Here is a 20046-nt window from a genome sequence, read left to right as displayed (position 1 = left end):
CTCAATTTTTTCCTTCTTCCTGGCATATTGTCCTCATGAAAAAAGCCTTGAATTAATTTAAAAACAATTCAGAAGATGTTACCAGCGCATTAAAGAAAGAAGAGAAAAAAGAGGAGGCAGAGAAGCAGGCTGCTTTTAAACACCCATCCTTCAGGAGTTGTGCCTGGGGAATTACCTCCTCCCTCTGGAACAGATTTTCCTTGGTTTGAAGGCAGAGCAGACCCCGGGATTTCCAGCTGGAGGCACCCCCAGCTGCAGAGCAAGCAGTGATCTGAGGGCTCAGGGGTTAATCCGAGCCGTGTGTCCCAGCCCCACCGAGGTAAAGCCAGGCACTGGGACCTTTTTCTCCGGGAGGCTCTGGCGCTGCCGGGAGGTTCATTTTGTCTGCAAAACCAAGCATGTAATTTCCCTTCTCCCTTGCTGTCCCCTCTGTCTGGCCAGTCCTGGGGCTCAGCAGCAGCAGAATCTCCCTGGAGACAGCCAGGACAGCTGAGCTGACCTTCAACAGGATGGTGAGAGATGGGACCTGGGCTAGGAAGCCCCCAGATTGGTTTTTCTCCTCCCAGTCAGGCTGGGGAAACCCCTAGATGCCTCCGTGCTTGGAAGCAGAAGGGTGAAGAAATGACATAAATTTAAAACAATAAATTAAAATAAAAATCATCCTTGGCATCCAAATGACATGCATTTAAAGCTTCCAGCTTACCACAGTGTTGTGGCAGATTTACACAGAGATTAAAAATGATCCCTTAGGAGTGAACACCAGCTCGTGTGAGCTGTGTAAATCCAAGAGTGTCTGTACAGCCGCCAGACTTGGCATCCAAAACATCTCCGAGTCCACAGAGCCAGCAGAAGGGACATTTCTACCTTTTTTTTTTTTTTTTTCAAAAGAAACAGAGCTACTGAAGCCTCTGGAGTGTGGATTTAGCTGTCAGTCTTATTTACTACTTTCAGCTGTTATCTGCTGCAGCTGAAGCTGAGCGTGAATAACTTACCAGCCTGCTCTGATAACTTTGCTTTCTGTTTCAGCTCCAGACAGAAATCCCATCAAAGCTTTCATCCCGATATCCACACGCTGAAAGATGACACAGGAGTTAAAGAAGTGAGGCTGAAATTCCTAAGGCTCTCCTAAAGACTTTTCCAAGAATTTTAAAAAGCCTCTCATAAACGGCGGCAGAGACCGAACGCCGTTAAGGGAGGGGAAAAGGAAAGAAAAAAAAAAAAGGAAGAAAAAAACTTTGGCAGGCAAACAGTGTCTTACATCAATCTAGCAGTCAGCATCTATGTAGATGTTCTTTCCTCCTTTTGTGCAACACCCCTTCCCTCCTACAGACCACCCAAAGCCCTATAAATAATCCAAGGACTGTATTTTTCCTCCAGATTTCTCTTCAGACCTCTAAGGGAAAATATCAAGCAAAGGAAGGGACAGAGGGAGAAGGGAAAGTGAGGAGGGGAGAGAGAGAGAGAGAAAGAGGAAAGATGGCTAGTGAATTCAGAAAGAAAATATTCTGGAGGGCAGTGGTGGCTGAGTTCCTGGCCATGAGCCTTTTCATTTTTATCAGCATTGGCTCTGCTCTGGGCTTCCAGTTCCCCGTGGTGGCCAACAAAACATCAACGAGGTCTCAGGACAACGTGAAGGTTTCTCTGGCTTTTGGGTTATCCATTGCTACCATGGCTCAGAGCGTGGGCCACATCAGTGGGGCACACCTGAACCCAGCTGTCACCCTGGGGCTGCTGCTCAGCTGCCAGATCAGCATCTTCAAGGCGCTCATGTACATCCTCGCCCAGTGCCTGGGGGCAGTGGTGGCCACAGCCATCCTCTCAGGAGTCACCTCCTCTCTCCCAGAAAACTCCCTGGGGCTTAATGCTGTAAGTAGAAACTTTGAATTCCTCCTTTATTTTTTTATTTTTTTTTTTTTTAGAGTAGAAATGTAGCAGCTGTAATTTGCTAAAGATGTGGGGGTTCTGTTGGTGCTGGTGACCTCAGAGAGCGCGACTGTTTATTGTAGGAGAGAATCCAATCCTAAATGATAACCAGGATGTCACAGGGATGGTCCTTCCTCCCCATCATTTTGAAGCTTTAGGACATTCTGGTCGTGATCAGTTTTGCTTATGTTCAGTTTTGTATGCCCAAGTTGCTGAAAGGTGGCTTTTGATGCCAATTTAATGCTGAAATCACTGGCAGTTTAATGACCTTTAGTGGTCATGAGGGTCTCTAAGGTGAGATGTTGATTAATGTGCATACACCTGTGTTGTTTTGGCTTCTGTGAGTGTGGTTCCTTTTCAGTACTTAATTAATGGTTTGTGTATACTGGTGATGACTGCAGTGAAAACCCATGGGAGCAGAGAGAGATGTGCAGCAGGAGAAATCCCAACCCCAAAGGTGTGAGCAGTATACCTGTTGCTTTAGGCAGAGCACGCAGATCCTGCCTGGCAGAATCCCAGCTGCCTTTCTGTGCATTTCTGGGCAAAAATTGGACAAATCCTGAATTCTCATGTATAAACTGGTGGAAAAACATGAGGCAGCTACAGGTAACTGGGGTGCAGGTTCCAGCTCTCTCCCAGCCAGATGCTCACATCACGCTGCCTAAAAACTGCCTGGCCACAACTCCTCCTCCTCAAAATGTCATTTTGCTGTTTTTGTAGCAGAATAATAGGAAAGAAAAAAGGATAAATACACTTCTAAACTTGAAATCATCCCACTGTCAGAGGCAGTGCTACATCCACTGCAGGACGCACAGTGCTATAAATGGAAATTCTTTCTGGTCACTTACTTGACCTGATCTCTTAAGAACAAGTATTTTACATATTTTCCTTGGCCTCTTTCTTTCGAGTATTCCTGACTGCCGTTTGTAAATTGAGCTAATTTGAAATCTTCTGCCCATTTGTAGTCACAAGGGTATTTGGGACATAAAGCTGCAAATGCAACATCTCTTCTGAAATAACTCAGGCAAAACAGCAATATGGTTTTGCATACTGTAATTTGACATTACAATTAATTCAGAACATGAGTCAAGTTTTCAAAACAGAGTAAAACCTGATATTAAGGTGATTCCTGGGCAGCTCAGTATCATTCACCCTTGTGTTACTCTGTGAGTTGGCTTCTCACCTCCCTCTCTCCTGGTGCCTGCAGCTATTCCATCCTGCCAGTGTTTTGGAAATTTTGATGGGTTAACTCAAAATATTTTGGGGAAGAAGAGCGAATAATTTTATTGACTCCAGAAGGTTCTGGCTGAGAGTGTGATACTTGATCTTTTCCTCTGAAACCACTGACAGAGGGAACAGCTCAACCACATGGGACAGGGTGTCTGCCCAAGTGGTTTCCTCGAGAGGTCCAACTGCCATTAAACACGGGAGGTCTGGTTTTGGTAGCACTTAAGTTTGGCTTTTCCCTTTTGCTTCCATAAAATCCTGATGACTGGTTCCTTCCTCTAACCAAAGCTCTAAACCTGGCCATTTGTGAAGGGGGGTGAAGCTGTTTTTGCTTCTCAGTCAGTAACTCCTCAAGTTACAAAGGCAAAACCAGGCAGGGTTAAGTCTCCATCATATAAATTTTACAAATCAATCAGCAATTTCTGTGCAATGGAATAACAGAGAATATAGTTTCTAAAAGCTCTGGTCTCACTGTTTGTTGTGGAAAATATTCAGATATTTGGAAATTCAGGAAATATTTGAATATTCGAATGTTTGAATATTTGAATATCTGAATATTTGAATATTCAGGAAAATATTCAGATATTTGTTTCTTTTTTTCTTTCACATCCACTTACAAATGTTCTGGCTGGAAGAGCAGTGGGGAGACCCCCCTGGGGATAGTAGGGGCAGCAGCTGTTCTTCTGCCTTGAGAGAGAGGAAAGGAAAGAAAAGGAAAGGAAAGCAAATCCATTCATTTCCCAGTGACAAGCCTGGAGTGCCTGGGGAGGGCTGAGGGGGAGCTGGGTCTGAGCCCAAGGCAGGGGGGAGCAGCAGCAGAGGGGCTGTGCTCGTGCAGGGCTGATCTCAATGGGCACATCCTGGATCCACAGCACCGAGGTGCCTCCTCCAGCAAAGAGCTGGCAAGGAGGAACCACAGAGTTGCTTTTATTATGGTTTTTAACCGGGGGACAAGAATGGGAGGCTCAGAGATGGCATCCCTGCTAGCTGCTCTCTCTTCTTGTAGATAACAAGGTGTGGATTCCCTGTTCAGAATAGGAATAGAGAGCGCTGCATGTTTGGGAGGAGGGTCTGGATGTGTGTGGATTTGTCCTCTGTTCTGACCCTGCTGTGCTCTTGGAAATGTGTTTTTTTACAGGAAAAATGTGGTGGGGGCAGTGTGTAATGGGGTGAGTGGCCATCCAGGGCTCCCAGTGGATACAGGGTGGGGTTGCATGCCTGAACTTGGATTTCTCCTGCCTGGCTGCAAGTCCTGCACTGGGGGACCAAGCTGAGAACCCATTTCCACTGGCTGCTCTCAAATCCTCAGGGAATGAGGGACAAAGAGAGGCACTTCAGCCTCTGGATCTGTTGAGTTGCTTCCAGAGACACCCAGCTGCTCTTTGCCATGCTGGGGCTCCAGGCTTACAAACCTCTGCTAAGAATCCAAAATTAAGTGGGATAAATCCGTGTCTTTCTCACTGCACAAAAGGAAAAAAGGAAACACAATCAAATGAAGCACAAACCCCAGCCATGGACAGTGCAAGGCTGAGGAGAAAGAAGGGAGGATGAAAATGCAGGATATGCCTTTAACATGTTCATTGTTAAGGTCTGGTTTACACCAAGACAAGCAAACCAGTCGCACATTAGGATTTTGATCCAAACTGTGCTTAAGTCAACAGACATATTTTTAGTTACTTTGGCTGGTCCCAAGTAAGACATTTTGGACAACGCTCAGAGATGTATTTAGATTACTGAATCCTTTTAAGACACTTAACTTCCAATATGTTTTAGTAGTGGCTTGTGCTCCAAAGTAAAAACTTTGAGAATTGGAGAAGCTGGAAGAGGAGTATGCAGTGTGTTTGCTCTTCTAAAAATTTAAATATTTTTCCTTACATCATCTTGTATATTTTTTTTTGAAAGTTAGATTACTACATGTTACAAATTTCCATTAGGTAAAGCTGTAAGAATAGAGAATTCCAGATCCAAAATGCACTCATCTGCCAGCAGAGCTGGCTATTGTCTGGTGAGGACAGATCTGGAGTTTAGATAATGGAACAAACTACTCAGCACAGGCAGTTAATGACCAACAAAGAGCTCAAGCAGGAAAGAGAGGAGAGAAGAGACTTCTGTGCTGTAAAGTAACACAATATTTGCTGTTAGACAATGTTTATCTGGAGAACTTTTAGCAAACTCTTAAAAACATGGTCAGAAAATTTCTTTAGCTCAGGTTATTTCATATTTGTGTATCTATTTGTCTATCCATCTATCTGTATATATATATATATATATATATAATAGTTTGAGCTAAATATATAGATATAGATGAATAATTAGAATTTTGTGACAAATGCAGACACCACTTCACAATTTTCACAATTTCATAGTTTTCTGTATTTTGGCATAGTGATGAGAGTGCCAGGAAATGTGTCCCCAGACTCTCAGGGCTATAATTTGGAAACTATTTGAAAACTCTTCCTTCGAGTTTATGATGAAAGATATTATTTTAAAAGTTATAAGTGGATCAAGAATTGTAGGCAAGAAAAACAGACCCGTAGGTAATGTTGCTCGGGTAGATAAAGGGAAAAGAAAAACAACCAAGAATAACAAATAGGAGGCCTTGAGTTTAGAAAACACCCAGTGAACTGATAAATGTTGTTTGTGTAACTAAGGAGCTCTCTGGAAAAGCCAGAGGAGATCTGTGGTCAGTGGATTCAGAGGTCATTTTAAGACAGGTGAATATTCATGTGGATGCTATTCCTGGAGCATGGAGATTTGCTTGTTGCTGGAACACCCTTTGAATTTCGGCTGTGACTGGCTGGGCTGTGTCTCTGCTGCTCCCTGGGGCTGCCCACGTCAGGATCAGCCATGGCACAGGTGGTGCACACCATGTCCTTTGGGGATAAACTCCCCGTGTCCAGCTCTGGATTGCTCAAGGACAGGGATAAAAGAGGTTTTTGCTGTCTTTGTCAGTAATGCCAGGCCAGCATCTGCTGCTTTGACCTTCCAGCCTCACCAAAGGTGCACCACAGGACCACAGAATCATGGAATAGCTTGGGTTGGAAGAGACCCTAAAGATCCAACCCCCTCCATGGCAGGGACACCTTCCACTGTCCCAGGCTGCTCCAAGCCCTGTCCAACTTGGACACTTCCAGGGTTGGGAATGAGTCCTCTTTCCATAACTACTCCCACTGAGCTAGATTGGGATCCAGCAGCATCAGAGCAAATTGGAGCCTGAATGCTGGAGATTTTTAGGTTTTCCTTCCTTTACTGTCTACATGTTCCAGTCTTATTCTGCTGCTTGGGGAAAATGAACAATCTTTTGTGCCCAGGAGAGTGGGGCATAGGCTGTGATAAGATATGTGGATCCTTGTCATCTTTAGGGCATCCATGCTGGTGAATTTTCTCCCAATAAATTCCCAATTTGCATTTGCAGTGCAAACATAATGTTGCACCAGCACTGGGAATTCCCTTTCGTGTAGTTGAGACCTGCCACACCTTTTAATGGTGTTTGTGGGATAAATACTGAAGTATTTACCATGATATTCCCCACTGGACACTTCCCATCCTTTAGAAACTTGTCTCAGAGGGAATTCCCCATGGGGAATCACCACACTCCCCACATTTGGTGCCCACCAGTGGCCTTCTCACCATGGGGAGCAGGACTTGCCTGGTTGCCCTGGGTGACTCAGTGTTTGCCTTGTGATTTCCCTGGCTCCTCGTGCCCTTCGAGCCCGTTCTCCAACCTCCAATTAGACAAAGCCAGCTCCAGTTGGAAGAACATCCAAAATAAACTGAGAGCTTGACAGTGTGAGGGGACAATTGAGTAAGTGATGCTGCTTTTCCTCTGAGTCACTGTGGAAAATTGCAGCTCCAGAGGTGCTGCTGGATGGACGAGACAGGCAGCTGAGATCCTGACCTTTAGTGCTTATTGAAAAATCCTTGCATAACTTATTTTATTTTTTTCAATGCAGATAATATTTTGTGCCTTTCTCAAGTCCAGGACAGTGAGGAGCTTCATTCTCCCTGCCTTTGCCTTGCCTTTTTTTGATCTAGATTAAGCTTCTCCTGCCAACTTTGCCTCTGCATGCTTGAGGACTCCAACATTCACAAGGGACAAAAAGCTGCTACATTTCTAAAATGAGCAAAATGGTTCCGGTACATGACATAGATCTGGGATTTTTATTTCTTAACAAAGACTGTCACAACAATAGCTCATTGTTCACTGTCAGTTTTTGCAGCAGAGGGCTTTCAAGGCTTGCCAGCATTGTCCTGAGAGGCCCCAGGCAGGGCAGGTGGGACACAGGAAAGGCACCTGCTCAAAACTGGCCGCGGTCTCGACATCTTTTTAATGGGTTCACACACTGACAGCAGAAACATCTGGGCTGAGATGTAAACCTGATGGTTATCACCCATCCCCCAGAGAATCTGGGGTTATGGCTCGAATCCTTATCTCGGATCTCAGAGCTTTTTATCCGATTTCAGTTTCCAAGAAGATTTGCTTAGCGCCTCTCCAATAACAGAGCCATATCCCAGGATTTTGGAGGGATGCAGCAGCACAGCTTTTCTGGGACAAGGAGAGGCCCTTGGTGCTCATCCTTCTGCAGCCCTGTCCTTTTGTGCTAGAACAGAGGAGATCAAAATGGGTTTTGTGCCAGTGGATCCAAGGATGAGCATTTGGAGAATGATCTGCAGGCCTCAAACTAAAAGTTTTCTTCACTTATTTCTACTTAGAAATGGTAGAAATTCCTGAAAAGGATGCGCAGAAGTGTTTAAACAGTGAGTCACCATAGATCTAAAAATATTATTAATTTGGTTGGTTAGTTAATATTGTAATACAAGTGGAGTGGGATTTTCAGGGAATGATTTCTTTTCTGTGTTAGATCAACAGTCAGACTAAGTAAGATTTAAGTAAAATTCATTTTGCCACCAGCCTTCCTGAGTGGCAAATAAACCATTTAAATTTGTTTCCTTTCCACAGAGTTCTCTGATTACACCAAATATATTTGGGTGTTCTGTGTGTAATATGTTTGCACACCCCCAAACACACTCACACACCAGAGACAGATGGACAGAAAGATTCTTCAGATGAGATAAATCCAAATTTAAATTTTTAATCTAAATTAATTGGAAAGTTAAAAAAAATAATCTAATAATGGGTGTGGGTTCTGAAGCAAGATCTGACATGGCCAGGACCACAGCCCGAGAACAAATGGAAATGCCCACAGCAAGAGAATGAATATGATTAAATCTGGTTAAATTGGTGCAATGATAAGAAAAAAAAAATCTAGGTTTTTGCAGCAGGGCTCGTGGGTTTTAGCAGTTAATGTAAACCTTCAGGGAGCTGAGAATACCATTTCTTTAATCAGAGAATCCTAAAAACGATCACTATCTGTATAGATATTTTTAAGTGAAGCATTTTTAAAGCATATCAAAAGTACTAAAGGGAGAAAAGATAGCCCCTGAAAAATTTCCTGTTTGTCTCCAGAGGAAATTGCCTGTTTTCTTTAGGGCTGTAGTACGTTTTTGCTTATTTGTCCATTCTCCAGCTTAAAGGAGAGAATTCAATAACAAAGGGGTCTTTACCTGCTACCACAATTGTCTCCTGGAGGTTTTTCTGGCCTGGCTGGGAACATTCTGAGCCCTGAGTATTTATTAATGTGTAATTGATGGGAAAATGCTGATCTTCCTGGCATCCAGAGCTGGGGCTGGTGCTTGACTGCTGCAGCTTCATTGAACTGAGGAGATCTGAGGCTGAGGCACAACATCAACCTGTTAAATCAAATATACAGAGCCCGACAGGCATCCTGGAGGAAACTATAAACAGCAGGAGGGCAAAAATGTGGCCTGAGAGCTCTGCAAGGCACAACTCCTAGACTAGAAAGGAGTAAAGAAATCCTGGACGAGTCCTGTGCATCCCCTCTCTAGGAACCACTGGGAGGTGTCACAGAAAACTCAACTTTTCCAGGCTAATTCTGTGCCAAGTGAAGTCAATGGAGGCTTTCAGAGCAGAAACGTTTCCTTACACATTTACACACACAACTCCTCCTGAGGGCTTGGAATGGGTAAGGTCAGGTTTGGCCCCTTTTCATTCCTTTGTTAGGATTTCTTGCCTGATGAGCAAGGTGGAGAAACAGAGGAGCTGGAATTATCCCCCCCAATTCCTGAAATATGTTGCATAGGCTCAGAGCTGTTTTTTAACCCCATGGAAATGCCAAGTGTTCAATGCTTATTTATGGCTCATAAATTTTGAGAACTTCACAGATTTGCTGGAGTTTGTCTAGAAATATAAAATGAATATTACTTTGGTAAAATTGCCAACAACCACGCGGTGAGGTTTGTGCAAATGCAGGTGTTATTCCAGTAACAACATAGAAAGGATGATTCTATTTGGCTCAAAATTCAGATATGCCCAAAATTCCCCACTGAAATACAATCTCCTCCTGGGCTGGTAATGGAGGAGATAATAAACAGCTCTGTGGTATAAATGAGTGCTTCAACTATTACAGAAAATTTACTATTTCCTTGGGTTTTCCTTGGAAAAAAAAAAAATGCAAAACCTCACAATTCCTCATCCTCTGTATAGAAGTTGTTTATTTCTCAGCAGCAACGTTTAACAAAAAAAAAAAAAATTTCTCCCAAGCAACTTTCCCAGAGGCACATCAAAAAAGTAAAAGTGTAAATAAAAAAAAAATGTCTGTGTCTGACCAGCTGTGCTAAAAACAAGCCCTGTAGAGGAACTTTTACTGCCTGTCTTGGTCTGACACGCAAATTTTATGTGCTCTGGTTTAATACAATAATCATTCTCCCCTCTTTCTCTCCATGGCACTAAAACACAAAGCCCTGGATAATTTCTCCTCTGCCTGCAGAGGGTGGGAGGAGGGAGCTGGGCCTCGTTCCTGGAGGGTGTCTGCTGCCTGAGGAACGGAAAATATGATTTCTGCTTTGGGAATTGAATGAGTCCCCTTTAGAGCTCTTAAGGCTGTATTTATAGGAAGGATAATCTAGCAAAGGACAATGTGTTTTGTCCCCAGGTTCTGCTGAATGCTTCCATTGTTGACGTAGGATACAATCCAAAGCTAATTTATTAGCAGCTTCTGAGTCCTCCTGTCGTATAATTTTAAGTGAAACTCTTTAGATCTTTGCCTGCCTGTCCTTACTAAAGAAATGAGACTTTTGTACTCCCTGAGTCCCTAATACTCAATTAATGGGTATAGAAACATCAATTTCACAGTGATACTGTTAAATAGCAAGGGTAGAAGTGAATAACTGTAGTTAAACAGCCAGGGATGAATCTCTGAATCAATTCTGACTATCACTCAAGGTTTATAGTTATAGAGATGTGGGACAGTCTTCCAGGAGAATAAAGGTATGTTATCAATATGGAAATCATCAAGTTCATTTCATGACAGAGTTGGAACTGAAAGAGTGAGAGAAGTCAAACAAAACGACAGGCAAGACAGTGGGATGTGGCTTGGAGGGAAGTAGGGAGACAAATTTCTGAAATTACATTTGTAGAGCATCCCATTAAAGAACTTTGCCAGCCAGACACTTAAATGATAGCTAGTTGGCATAAAAAAGAATGATTAATATTTCAAAAGAGGAGGAGGAGGAAGAGAAAATGAACCATCTAAACTATTGTGAAGACTTTTCCTTATTCAGTAAAAGAAGGAAAGTCAAAGAAGGGAAATTTTTAGCTACAAGAAAAAAAAAAAGCTGTAAGACAGCAAAAATTTACTTGAATAAAATGCTAATTTGAAGAAAAATGTCTGCCAAGGCAGACAAAAGGTAATAATTTAGGTAAGATGGTGAGGATATGCAAGGAAGAGAATTCTCAGCCATTAAAAATGCTGTGAAATGCTGTGGCTTAAATTTTCTCCCCCAAAGCCACACCAGCAGGCAGGGCTTGCTCTGGTGTTTCATAAGAATGGGGAAAGCTGACATTCCCCTGCTAAAAAATAGACTTTTGCAATACCAGAGGCCTCCTATTTTCATTTTTTTAATTTTTTTTTTCTGGAACAATGAGAAACTAATCCCTGTTATATGAAAGGAAGCTGGGCCCTGGAAGCTCCAATCCAGGGCTGAGGTTTTGTTGGATGAGATGGAGCTCAGCCCATCCCACGTGATGGAGCCACCTTGCATAACAAAGTGTCTTATCCATATAACGGGAAACAGGTTTGAACTTGATATACTTTCACTGGTAATGGGAAAAATATGAAGCCACTGGAGAAGTACACAGTGGGGTTTACCTTGGGCCAGTTTAATTTCCTGTCCCCTTTTCTCTTCCGAAGGCGGACAACTCATAAATATCCTGTCCTTAAAAAAAAAAAAAAAAAGAAATTAAAAAAAAAATCAAAAGGAAAGAAAACACACCATTAATTTGCCCAAATGATTGCTGTGGGAGGCAGTCAGCTAAACGTGGCAGTTAAGGGCACTTCTGGGAAACAAATTCTGTAGTTCCCATCTCCTGTGTGATGTTATGGAGAGCTGGAAGTGATGTGGACACTGCCCATTTCCTAAGATATAAAGCAGGTGTTCCTCTCAACTAATTTCTCTCATGTTCATGTCTAGATAACGTTTTTTGGGGTTTAACATTCCTCATTTGAATGTCTCTTGAGCCACTGTGCCTTCAGTGCTTCCTTAGTTTCCAATTAGATGCATCTCAGGAGTTTTCTGAATAAGATGTGATTTCTGTTCATTTACTGAATTCTGGTAGATTTTAATTCCATGACCTCGATCAGATTCACAGTGAACTGAGGGGAAAAAAATATTAATAATGGGATTGTTAAGGATGGAAATGGTGGAATTCAGCTCACAGGAGGATGCACCTCCCTTGGGGTGTCTGCATGTTGTGCTTCTTGTCTGGGAGCTGTGAGGTTGAGGGGGAATTACTCACTGCAGGCTGCTGCAGCCAAGATTGGTTCAGCTGATCAGAAAAATGCATCCACAGACAACTCTCCCATCTTGCCAGTGATTCAGCCCATTTCTTATGTGTGTTTCTGTTGCTTCTGCTGTCAAAACACTGACATTAGAAATGAAGTTGAGTGGAATTATTCATGTGAACAGAAAAGGAAAAGAAGCCTGTGTAGACTCTCTTGGAGATGAATATGGTCTTGTGTGTTTCATTTAACCCCTTAGAGCATGTTTGGTTCCCTAAAGCATTGAATCCAGTCCTCAAGTATCTCAGGTCTGAAACCTGACAAATTCAGGGAGTTGCTGTGCTGTTCTCTACCCTCTGAATTTTTTTCTGTTACCTTAATGAAGATTATTGGACTGCAAAGAGAAGATGTCAAAGATTTCCCAGCAGATCCATCAGGGTACCAGTGCAGGGAAAAAGGCATTGCAGTGTGGGTACAGGTCACTGGAAAGGGTTCTCTTTACCCCAACACTGCACTAGAAATGCTGTGTCTCGTTTCAAAGCATTATTTTGTCTATTTAGGAACCAGAAATATTGGTCACCTTGTATTTTGGATATTCTCAGCAACAGAATGGCAGATGTTAAGAACAGCTGATGATCTTTAGTCAGGTCTCTAATGTGTGGTACTATTTCCTACTAAATTCAGATTAAGCTTTAGACACCATTGAAGCTTCTGGAGTCTGGCATTCTACAAAATCTTCCACAAAAGTTCAAACTTTCCTTAAAAACCTGAATAACATAAAGAAAATACAAGGAAAGATTGACAAACCCATGTTGGTTGTGCCTCCCTGGTTCTGTCAAGAGTTTAAACCAGCAGATTCAAAAGGTGCAAAATGTTATCTGGGTAAGACTTGCAAATCCACTGTGAATGAGGATAACTATAAATATAAATAATATAACTATAAACATTAATAATATAACTATACTATAAATATAAAAAACCATAAACCTATAAATATAGATAAAATATAAATTAAATATAAATATGCACATATACATGGATATTTTAACTTGACAGAAGGGAATGTACATTCCTATTCCCTTTCTAAAGCTTTTCTGGGGTGTGCTTGGGATGGTAAACACTGGTGCTATTCCACATGTACCATAGATGGCCCAGGGGGATGCTGCAGTGAAAACTTACCTCTGATAAGAAGGCAAATAAATATTCTGTTATCCTACAGACTATTTATATATTATATATTTAATAAATATTTAAATTTAGTTAATATTTAATATCCTACTTGCACACTGCAGATCCACAGGCCCCCAAAAAAAGCAGGACATCCAAGGTTTGCCTGGGTTTGTCCCATTTTGGAGCACAGCCCAGTGTCCTTGCTCTCACAGTAGAATCTTAATGTTTCTGGCAGGCTGTGTAAAATTACATGGCTGGAGGAAAGCAAAAGGTTTCCTATGATATTTCCAGGTTTTCTTTGATCCCACTCAGCCCATCAATAAGTGTTGATTAGCAGGGAGAATGACCTCAAGCCACGTCAGCTGTAGGATGTGTTTTTCCTGGAGGGAAAGGAAGAATATGATTTCCTCCTCTCAAAGATAAGGATTATCACAGGTTTTTAAAGAATAATTTTGCTCTTATTGTCTTTTATAGAAGCCCTTCAAGTGAAGGGAAAGCCCAATGGCTGGCCAGTGTTTAATATTTTAAAATGTCAAGGCTTTGTCAAATGCCAACATTGATGTGCCAGACCTCAGCTCTGGGTTCTCTGGGGTTGCATTATGATAGAAAAGAATTTGGTTTCTTATCTGCTTTTGGGCATGTGCACATCAGTCACTTATTTGCTACCTAGCTTTTAAGTTTGGCCATTTGGCCTTCCAAATGTGAGATAAGATTTTCCAGAGGGTACATAGTCCACATGCTTAAATTAGTTTTGATACAAGGAAACACACTGGAAGCCTAATTTGTTGAGAGACAAAAATTCCACTGTTTCTACAGTGAAAAAAACTTGCTTACTTTTAAAACTTACAAAAGCAACAGAATATTAATTCGGAGATATCAAGCAGGAATTTCTAGATCTGCAAATTTCAGTGCATCTTGTATAGATGCATTCATGTCAGACTCACACTTCTCACGTGTAAGTGCTAATAATGATGAAGGTTTTATTAATGGAGTTCAGTTTCTACTCTGTGGATGCTGAAGGAACCAAAATACCCATCCTTTCAACCAGAATTTCCTTCTATTTGTGAAAAAACTATTTCCAACTCAGAGGATATAGCTCCTGCATGTTAAAGAACAAGCTATAAAAATACATTATTAGTGTTTCAGAATAGCAGGATTTAAAAATCAGATTTATGCTGAGAAAAGTCTCAAATGACTTTTTTTCATTGCTTTAAAATTTGATATTATACTTTGCTACAGAGAAGAAACATGAAATGTGAACAGCACCTGTGGAAAGTGAAATAGTTCAGTTGACCATCTTTAAGTTTTAAGGTTTTTCAAATATTAGCTTTGGGGAAATTAGGGCATAAACCACAAAATCAGATTAACAGCAGGATTTCCCGTGGTTTCATTGTTCTGGACAGATCACAACAACATGTAATTATGTTTCTTGCCACGAATGACCCAGCAGTTTTTAATGCAGGGGCTCTGACAGATGTGATAACCAACTGATAGCACAAATTAATATAAGTTTTGCAGAGTTTTCTTCCTACTCTGAGTCACATTCTCAGTTCTCTGGCCTTTGGCCAGCTCATGTTTCATCCCATCCATACAAGTGAGTTATTTCTGCTTAACATCAAGTTATTCAGCTCAGTAACAGACTTGCCTTGACTTAATGGAAACACCACTGAATACAGAAATTAAAAGCAGAACTCAAAACTTGTTTTAACATCAAATGGTTTACCTCCATGGTTTCTTGTTAGGCACAAGTTTTTAGCAGTACTCCTGAAATGTGGCAGCATTTCTGCTCTGTAATGTCCATTTAAGTGAATCACCATGGTTTCAATATGCTCTACAGCACTTACAAGAAACTGTGCTGATTTCATGACTAATAATTCCATTGGAATATTTATCCCTGACAGTTTCAGTTTTATAGGTAATCCACTTCAGCAGGAAATTGAAGCACTCCCATCAGCCCCTTGGGATTCTTTAACTGGGGATTTCTTTTTAATGAATCCCAAAGAAGTTAAATGAGCTTCAGTTTGAGTCTAAGGCACCAAAAAGTAGTTCAGCTGTGAGTTAGGTGTCTAAGCTCTTTGTAGTCAAATGAGATCTATTAAAAGAACAAAAAGAGCTTTCAAATTATCTCCTTCATTTCATCAGGTGAATGGATCTCATCTCCACTGACTACACCGTTATCTGTGCAAATTAGAGATAAATTGACTAAATGTTAATATCTAGAAATGTTTTACATACTTTTGGTCTTCTGTCACATCTACCAGTCCCCCATAAACTCCGTGGAAATCTCAGGGTATTTCCTGGGGCATGTTAATTTACAGTCTAGGTGGAACATTAATATCTTTATATTAATATGGAAGTTCCTGAAGCAATGAGTGACTGTCCTAAGGCACCACAGTTCATTTCTGAAAAGTCAACTCTGTTGGAGGTGACTCTCTGGCTGGTTTGTTTCTCACACATAGATAATTCCACTCTCACTGTGCCCAGTGGCTGAGTGTTCACTTTGGCTGGAAGAAGCAACCACTCAAAAAAACAAAAACAACTGCTTATGCCTAGGCTTGAGTACAGCAGGCAGTGTTTCAAAACTAACTTCTCTTCAATTTTTTCTATTTCTTCCTCTTTTTCCCCCTGCTAAGCAAAAGGAACCCCAGGAGGGAAATGGATATGCAGGTTCATATTGAAGAAGTAGATAGTGCAGAGCTTTATTACACTGCTTGAAGTCATGCAGTAATATGAAATAACATTTTCCTTCTTGCCTCCATGCAGCTTTCAGAAGGAATCAATGCAGGCCAAGGGCTGGGAATTGAAATCATTGCCACCTTCCAGCTGGTGCTGTGTGTCCTGGCCACCACAGACAGGAGAAGGAACGACGTCTCGGGATCGGCGCCTTTGGCCATTGGTCTCTCCGTTGCCTTGGGCCATCTTCTGGCTGTAAGTTTGAGCCCTCAGAGGTTATATATATATATATATATATATATAAGAGGTTATATATATATATATATAAGAGTATATATATATATATATATATATATATATATATATCTGCCCTCTCCCACCTCGGGGTGGGCCAGTGAGATGATGGGGAAGCTTCATCTGTGCCTCACCTTTGGTTCTCTCTCCACCTCCTAGATTGATTACACCGGCTGTGGAATTAACCCAGCCAGATCTTTCGGCTCAGCGCTCATCGCCAACAATTTTCAAGATCACTGGGTAAGTTGAGTAAATTTGTTTAACTCACAAGAGGCTCTGAAAAACACATAACCTGCAAGATCAGAAAGATTTCAACAGGTATCATTAGGACCAAGTCAGAGAGTTGGCATTTCCATTTCACCTAACAAAGAATATTCTTCTTTAAATCCTGACCACCCTCAGGCAAACAAAAAGTCTTCGGGCTCGTTCAGTCTCTGTACTTAAAGTAATACAGTACATTTTTCTCTGGTTATTCCCCTTTATATTTATTTACTTAAAGCATTTTAATTGTTTAAGCCTTATTACACAGAATCCTGTACTGTTTATTTATTGTTTAAATTAAATTTGTAAAATGCTACTCCTTAATCTGGTAAAACCCAATTTAGAAAGATTCTTAAGCATGTTTATTAACTGAAACAGATCATCCAATATTTAACAGCTAATAAAATGTTCAGCCTCTTAAAGCTGAGTGTCTGCTTATGTGTTTTCAAGGATAAGTGCTCTGGAAACACTATAAATTTTAGATTATTCCTTGTGTTTAAATGTGGTTAAAATGAGGTTCTTCACAAAAATTTACTTATTTCACTAAAGCTCAATAAAGAAGGCTGATATAAAGCTGTAAATGAACGTGTGTTCTTGAATATATAAAATGAGGCTTGTTCCAACTCTCCTAGTCATGATTTTGGCAGCCAGTTACATAGGCACAGGTGGAAATTTAGTGGTAATACAATGGGGTTATGAACGTTTTGGATACGGATTCCATTTTCATCTAAAGAGTAAAACATAAAAGGAGGACCCTTGGGAAATTTTGGCAGTGTCTACCACTTGAGCATTATTATTAGGACACAAAAGGGAAGTAACTAAGTGAGGAGCTGATATTTTCAGAATGTAATGGGAAAATTATTATCCTTTGTAGATACAGAATAAGATAGATGTAATAATTTGTGTTAAACTACTGATATTGCTGAATAAAAGAGTTTCCAGACTCAGTAGTGCTTTTGCCCTGCAAAGTCTTCAATATCTTCTGTTATTTCTAACAAAATCAACTTTTCTACTAAAATCCTTGTATTACCTCTCCTTCTAAATTTTAGTTTTCTTAAGTGGTCAGGGCAGTTCAATCACAGCAATATCACCAGCTAAGCATCATCTAGTGTCAAATTAAGTCCTCGTTAAGTATTACTTTCAAATTCACCTATGACTGGAATTCAATAGGAGAATGGAAACTAATGCCCTGTTGTTTCAGAAATTATGCTCCCCTGCCAGCTCTGTATGCAGCAGCAGAGATGTTTTAGCAGTAAGGAACTCATTTTAAATATCACAAATTGATAATATAATCACAATTATTCACCTCTGGGTCTACCACCAACTCATGGTGACAAATTCCTTGTTTTATGCCACGTGGTTAAATAAACATTCAGGTGGACAGGCTGCAAATTTCACTGTGAAAATCCTCAGAGGACCTTCAAATGCAGACATACTTGATGTAATGGCTTGGATTTGTATTTCAGATTTTCTGGGTTGGCCCAATCATTGGAGGAGCAAGTGCTGCCCTGATTTACGACTTCATCCTGGCGCCCAGAACCAGCGACCTCACCGACCGCATGAAGGTGTGGACCAGTGGCCAAGTAGAAGAGTATGACCTGGAAGGGGATGATATGAACTCCCGGGTGGAGATGAAGCCAAAGTAAAGAAGGGCATGGAGAGATGGGAAAAAAAAAGGAAAAAAAAAAAAAAAAAGCAGCACATTGGTTTCCGAAGATTTTGTCAGTGTTATAGACTCTTTGTAAACCAGCAAGCAGTACTTTGTTTTTTTAATTCAATACAGTTTTCCTTTTTTTTTTTTTTTTATGCCCCCAATCCTAATAGCATTTTTTATATCTGGGGTTTTTTAATTACAGAGTCTTTAGGTTAAGAAGTCATGACCTAAACAAAATAGGGTGAAGTTTATTTAGGTCGCCTTGGCACGACTTAAATAAATTGGGCTGAAGTTTAACCATTCCCTTGGTACCACCCAATTTTGAGGCGTATTTAGCATGGGGGGTTCTCCCACCACATCACTCAGTAATGATAAATAATTCCAATGACCAGGTTTTTCCTGAAAGACTAGATATTGAGGATAGGGAATCATCTGTACCAATAACGGAGGCCTTACACTTGAAAAAACAGTATTTATACAAAAAAGCAGGGCTGGCATCTAATGCCAGCGATGAATGGGAAAAAAAAGACTCAAATCAGCATCCAAAAGCATCTTTTGGAAGGAAAGGTTACTAAAGATTAGTTGCTATGTAAAATTACCCATAATTTCCTAAAAGATTGATCATCTTTGAGAAAAAGAGGGCCAGAAAAGTAAGGCAAGGTAAGAATTTCCAGAGTCACAGGATCTTTCAGACTTTTTAGTGTTTCATTCTCATTGAACCTGCATCTATCCAGCTGCTTATGAGGGAAGAATATATGTGACAAACAAAAAAATATAGATATATTAACTCCTGGGAAGTAATAACTAGAATACAAGTTGGAGAGTAGCAACAATGGCAACAAGAGCGACGTGATGCCAGTGTGCAAACAGGATCTGATGGTTCCTGTGACTACTCTGCTTTTGTTCACCTTGTGAAATTTATCATGTGATTTAAAGCAAAACAAAGAGAAAAGAAGTCCCCTTTCTCTGTGACCCTATTCCAATAACCAGCGCTGTGACGTTCAGGGATCACAAACAGATGAACACACGGTATATTTTCTAATGAGGGACAAATACATACCTGTAGGTCCATTTTGGGGGTGGTTGCTTTGTTTTTTTATATATATATATATATATAAATGTTTATATATATGTTTTATACAGAAAGCCTAGTGTACTGTTTTGTAAGAAAATAGGAGCATAAAGACAAGTGGAAAGAATTGCAGCAGTGCTTAGCAAAATAAACGACACTGGAAATGAGAAAGAAAATTAACACTCTAAATGATGTGGAAGATTATTTTCTGTTTAAATTTGTGTGTGTGAGTGCTACTTATGATTTCCTGAGTAACCCAAAGCATTAGCTGGTCTTGCCTACTAACTATAGAACATAGTTCAAGCAGACACGTGCTGATATACTGGTTCTGCACTAAAAAAAATTCCATAAGAAATGAGGCCCAGAGGAACTGATGGAAAATCAGAACATTCCAGCATTCAGCAAAACCCCCCAGAGGTAATGAGATGGATTCTCCTCCATCAGTGTGGAACTGGGAGGTGAGGTAGGACTGGCATAGGAATCCATATGGGTTGGATCATTTCATCAACTTGAGCAGATGGACAATAAAAAAAGAATAAAAATGAAAATTACCAGCAAAATAAACCAGAATATACTTTATCTTTCTTGTCTACATTTGGTGTGTTATCCCATGTATTGCCTATGTACATAGAGCATGATTGGATTTTGGGGTGGTTTAAAAATAAAAAAAATCAGTTGTGCTAACACACGAACTGTTCATGATTCTTCATTTTTAATTTGTCATGTAATGCAATTCAATTTTCTGCACCATTTTTCAGGTGTCCACCTGTAAGACTGTGCCAATTTCTACTTTTCCACTCTTCACTTGATGCTTCCCTTTAGGGAAAGAAATGCTCTTTTTTTTATGGCAGGCAAAGCAGACCCTCAACTGGAAGTGAATTCTTCCAAATTATACTTAGAAATGAAGCACAGAA

At 40.7% G+C, this 20046-nt stretch overlaps 1 protein-coding gene across 1 annotated transcript; it reads left to right on the top strand.

Moving 5' to 3' along the window:
• The first annotated feature begins 1342 nt into the window (after window positions 1–1342).
• Window positions 1343–19820, top strand: AQP1 (aquaporin 1 (Colton blood group)). Its single transcript, XM_005491436.3, has 4 exons — window positions 1343–1866; window positions 15942–16106; window positions 16305–16385; window positions 17873–19820. The coding sequence occupies exons 1-4, from the start codon at window positions 1477–1479 to the stop codon at window positions 18050–18052; spliced, it is 816 nt and encodes a 271-aa protein (XP_005491493.2). The 5' UTR covers window positions 1343–1476; the 3' UTR covers window positions 18053–19820.
• The last annotated feature ends 226 nt before the right edge of the window (window positions 19821–20046 follow it).

The sequence above is a fragment of the Zonotrichia albicollis genome, chromosome 1 (assembly GCF_047830755.1).
Source record: "Zonotrichia albicollis isolate bZonAlb1 chromosome 1, bZonAlb1.hap1, whole genome shotgun sequence".
Taxonomy (NCBI): Eukaryota; Metazoa; Chordata; class Aves; order Passeriformes; family Passerellidae; genus Zonotrichia; species Zonotrichia albicollis.
This window is presented reverse-complemented; position numbering and strand designations above follow the sequence as displayed.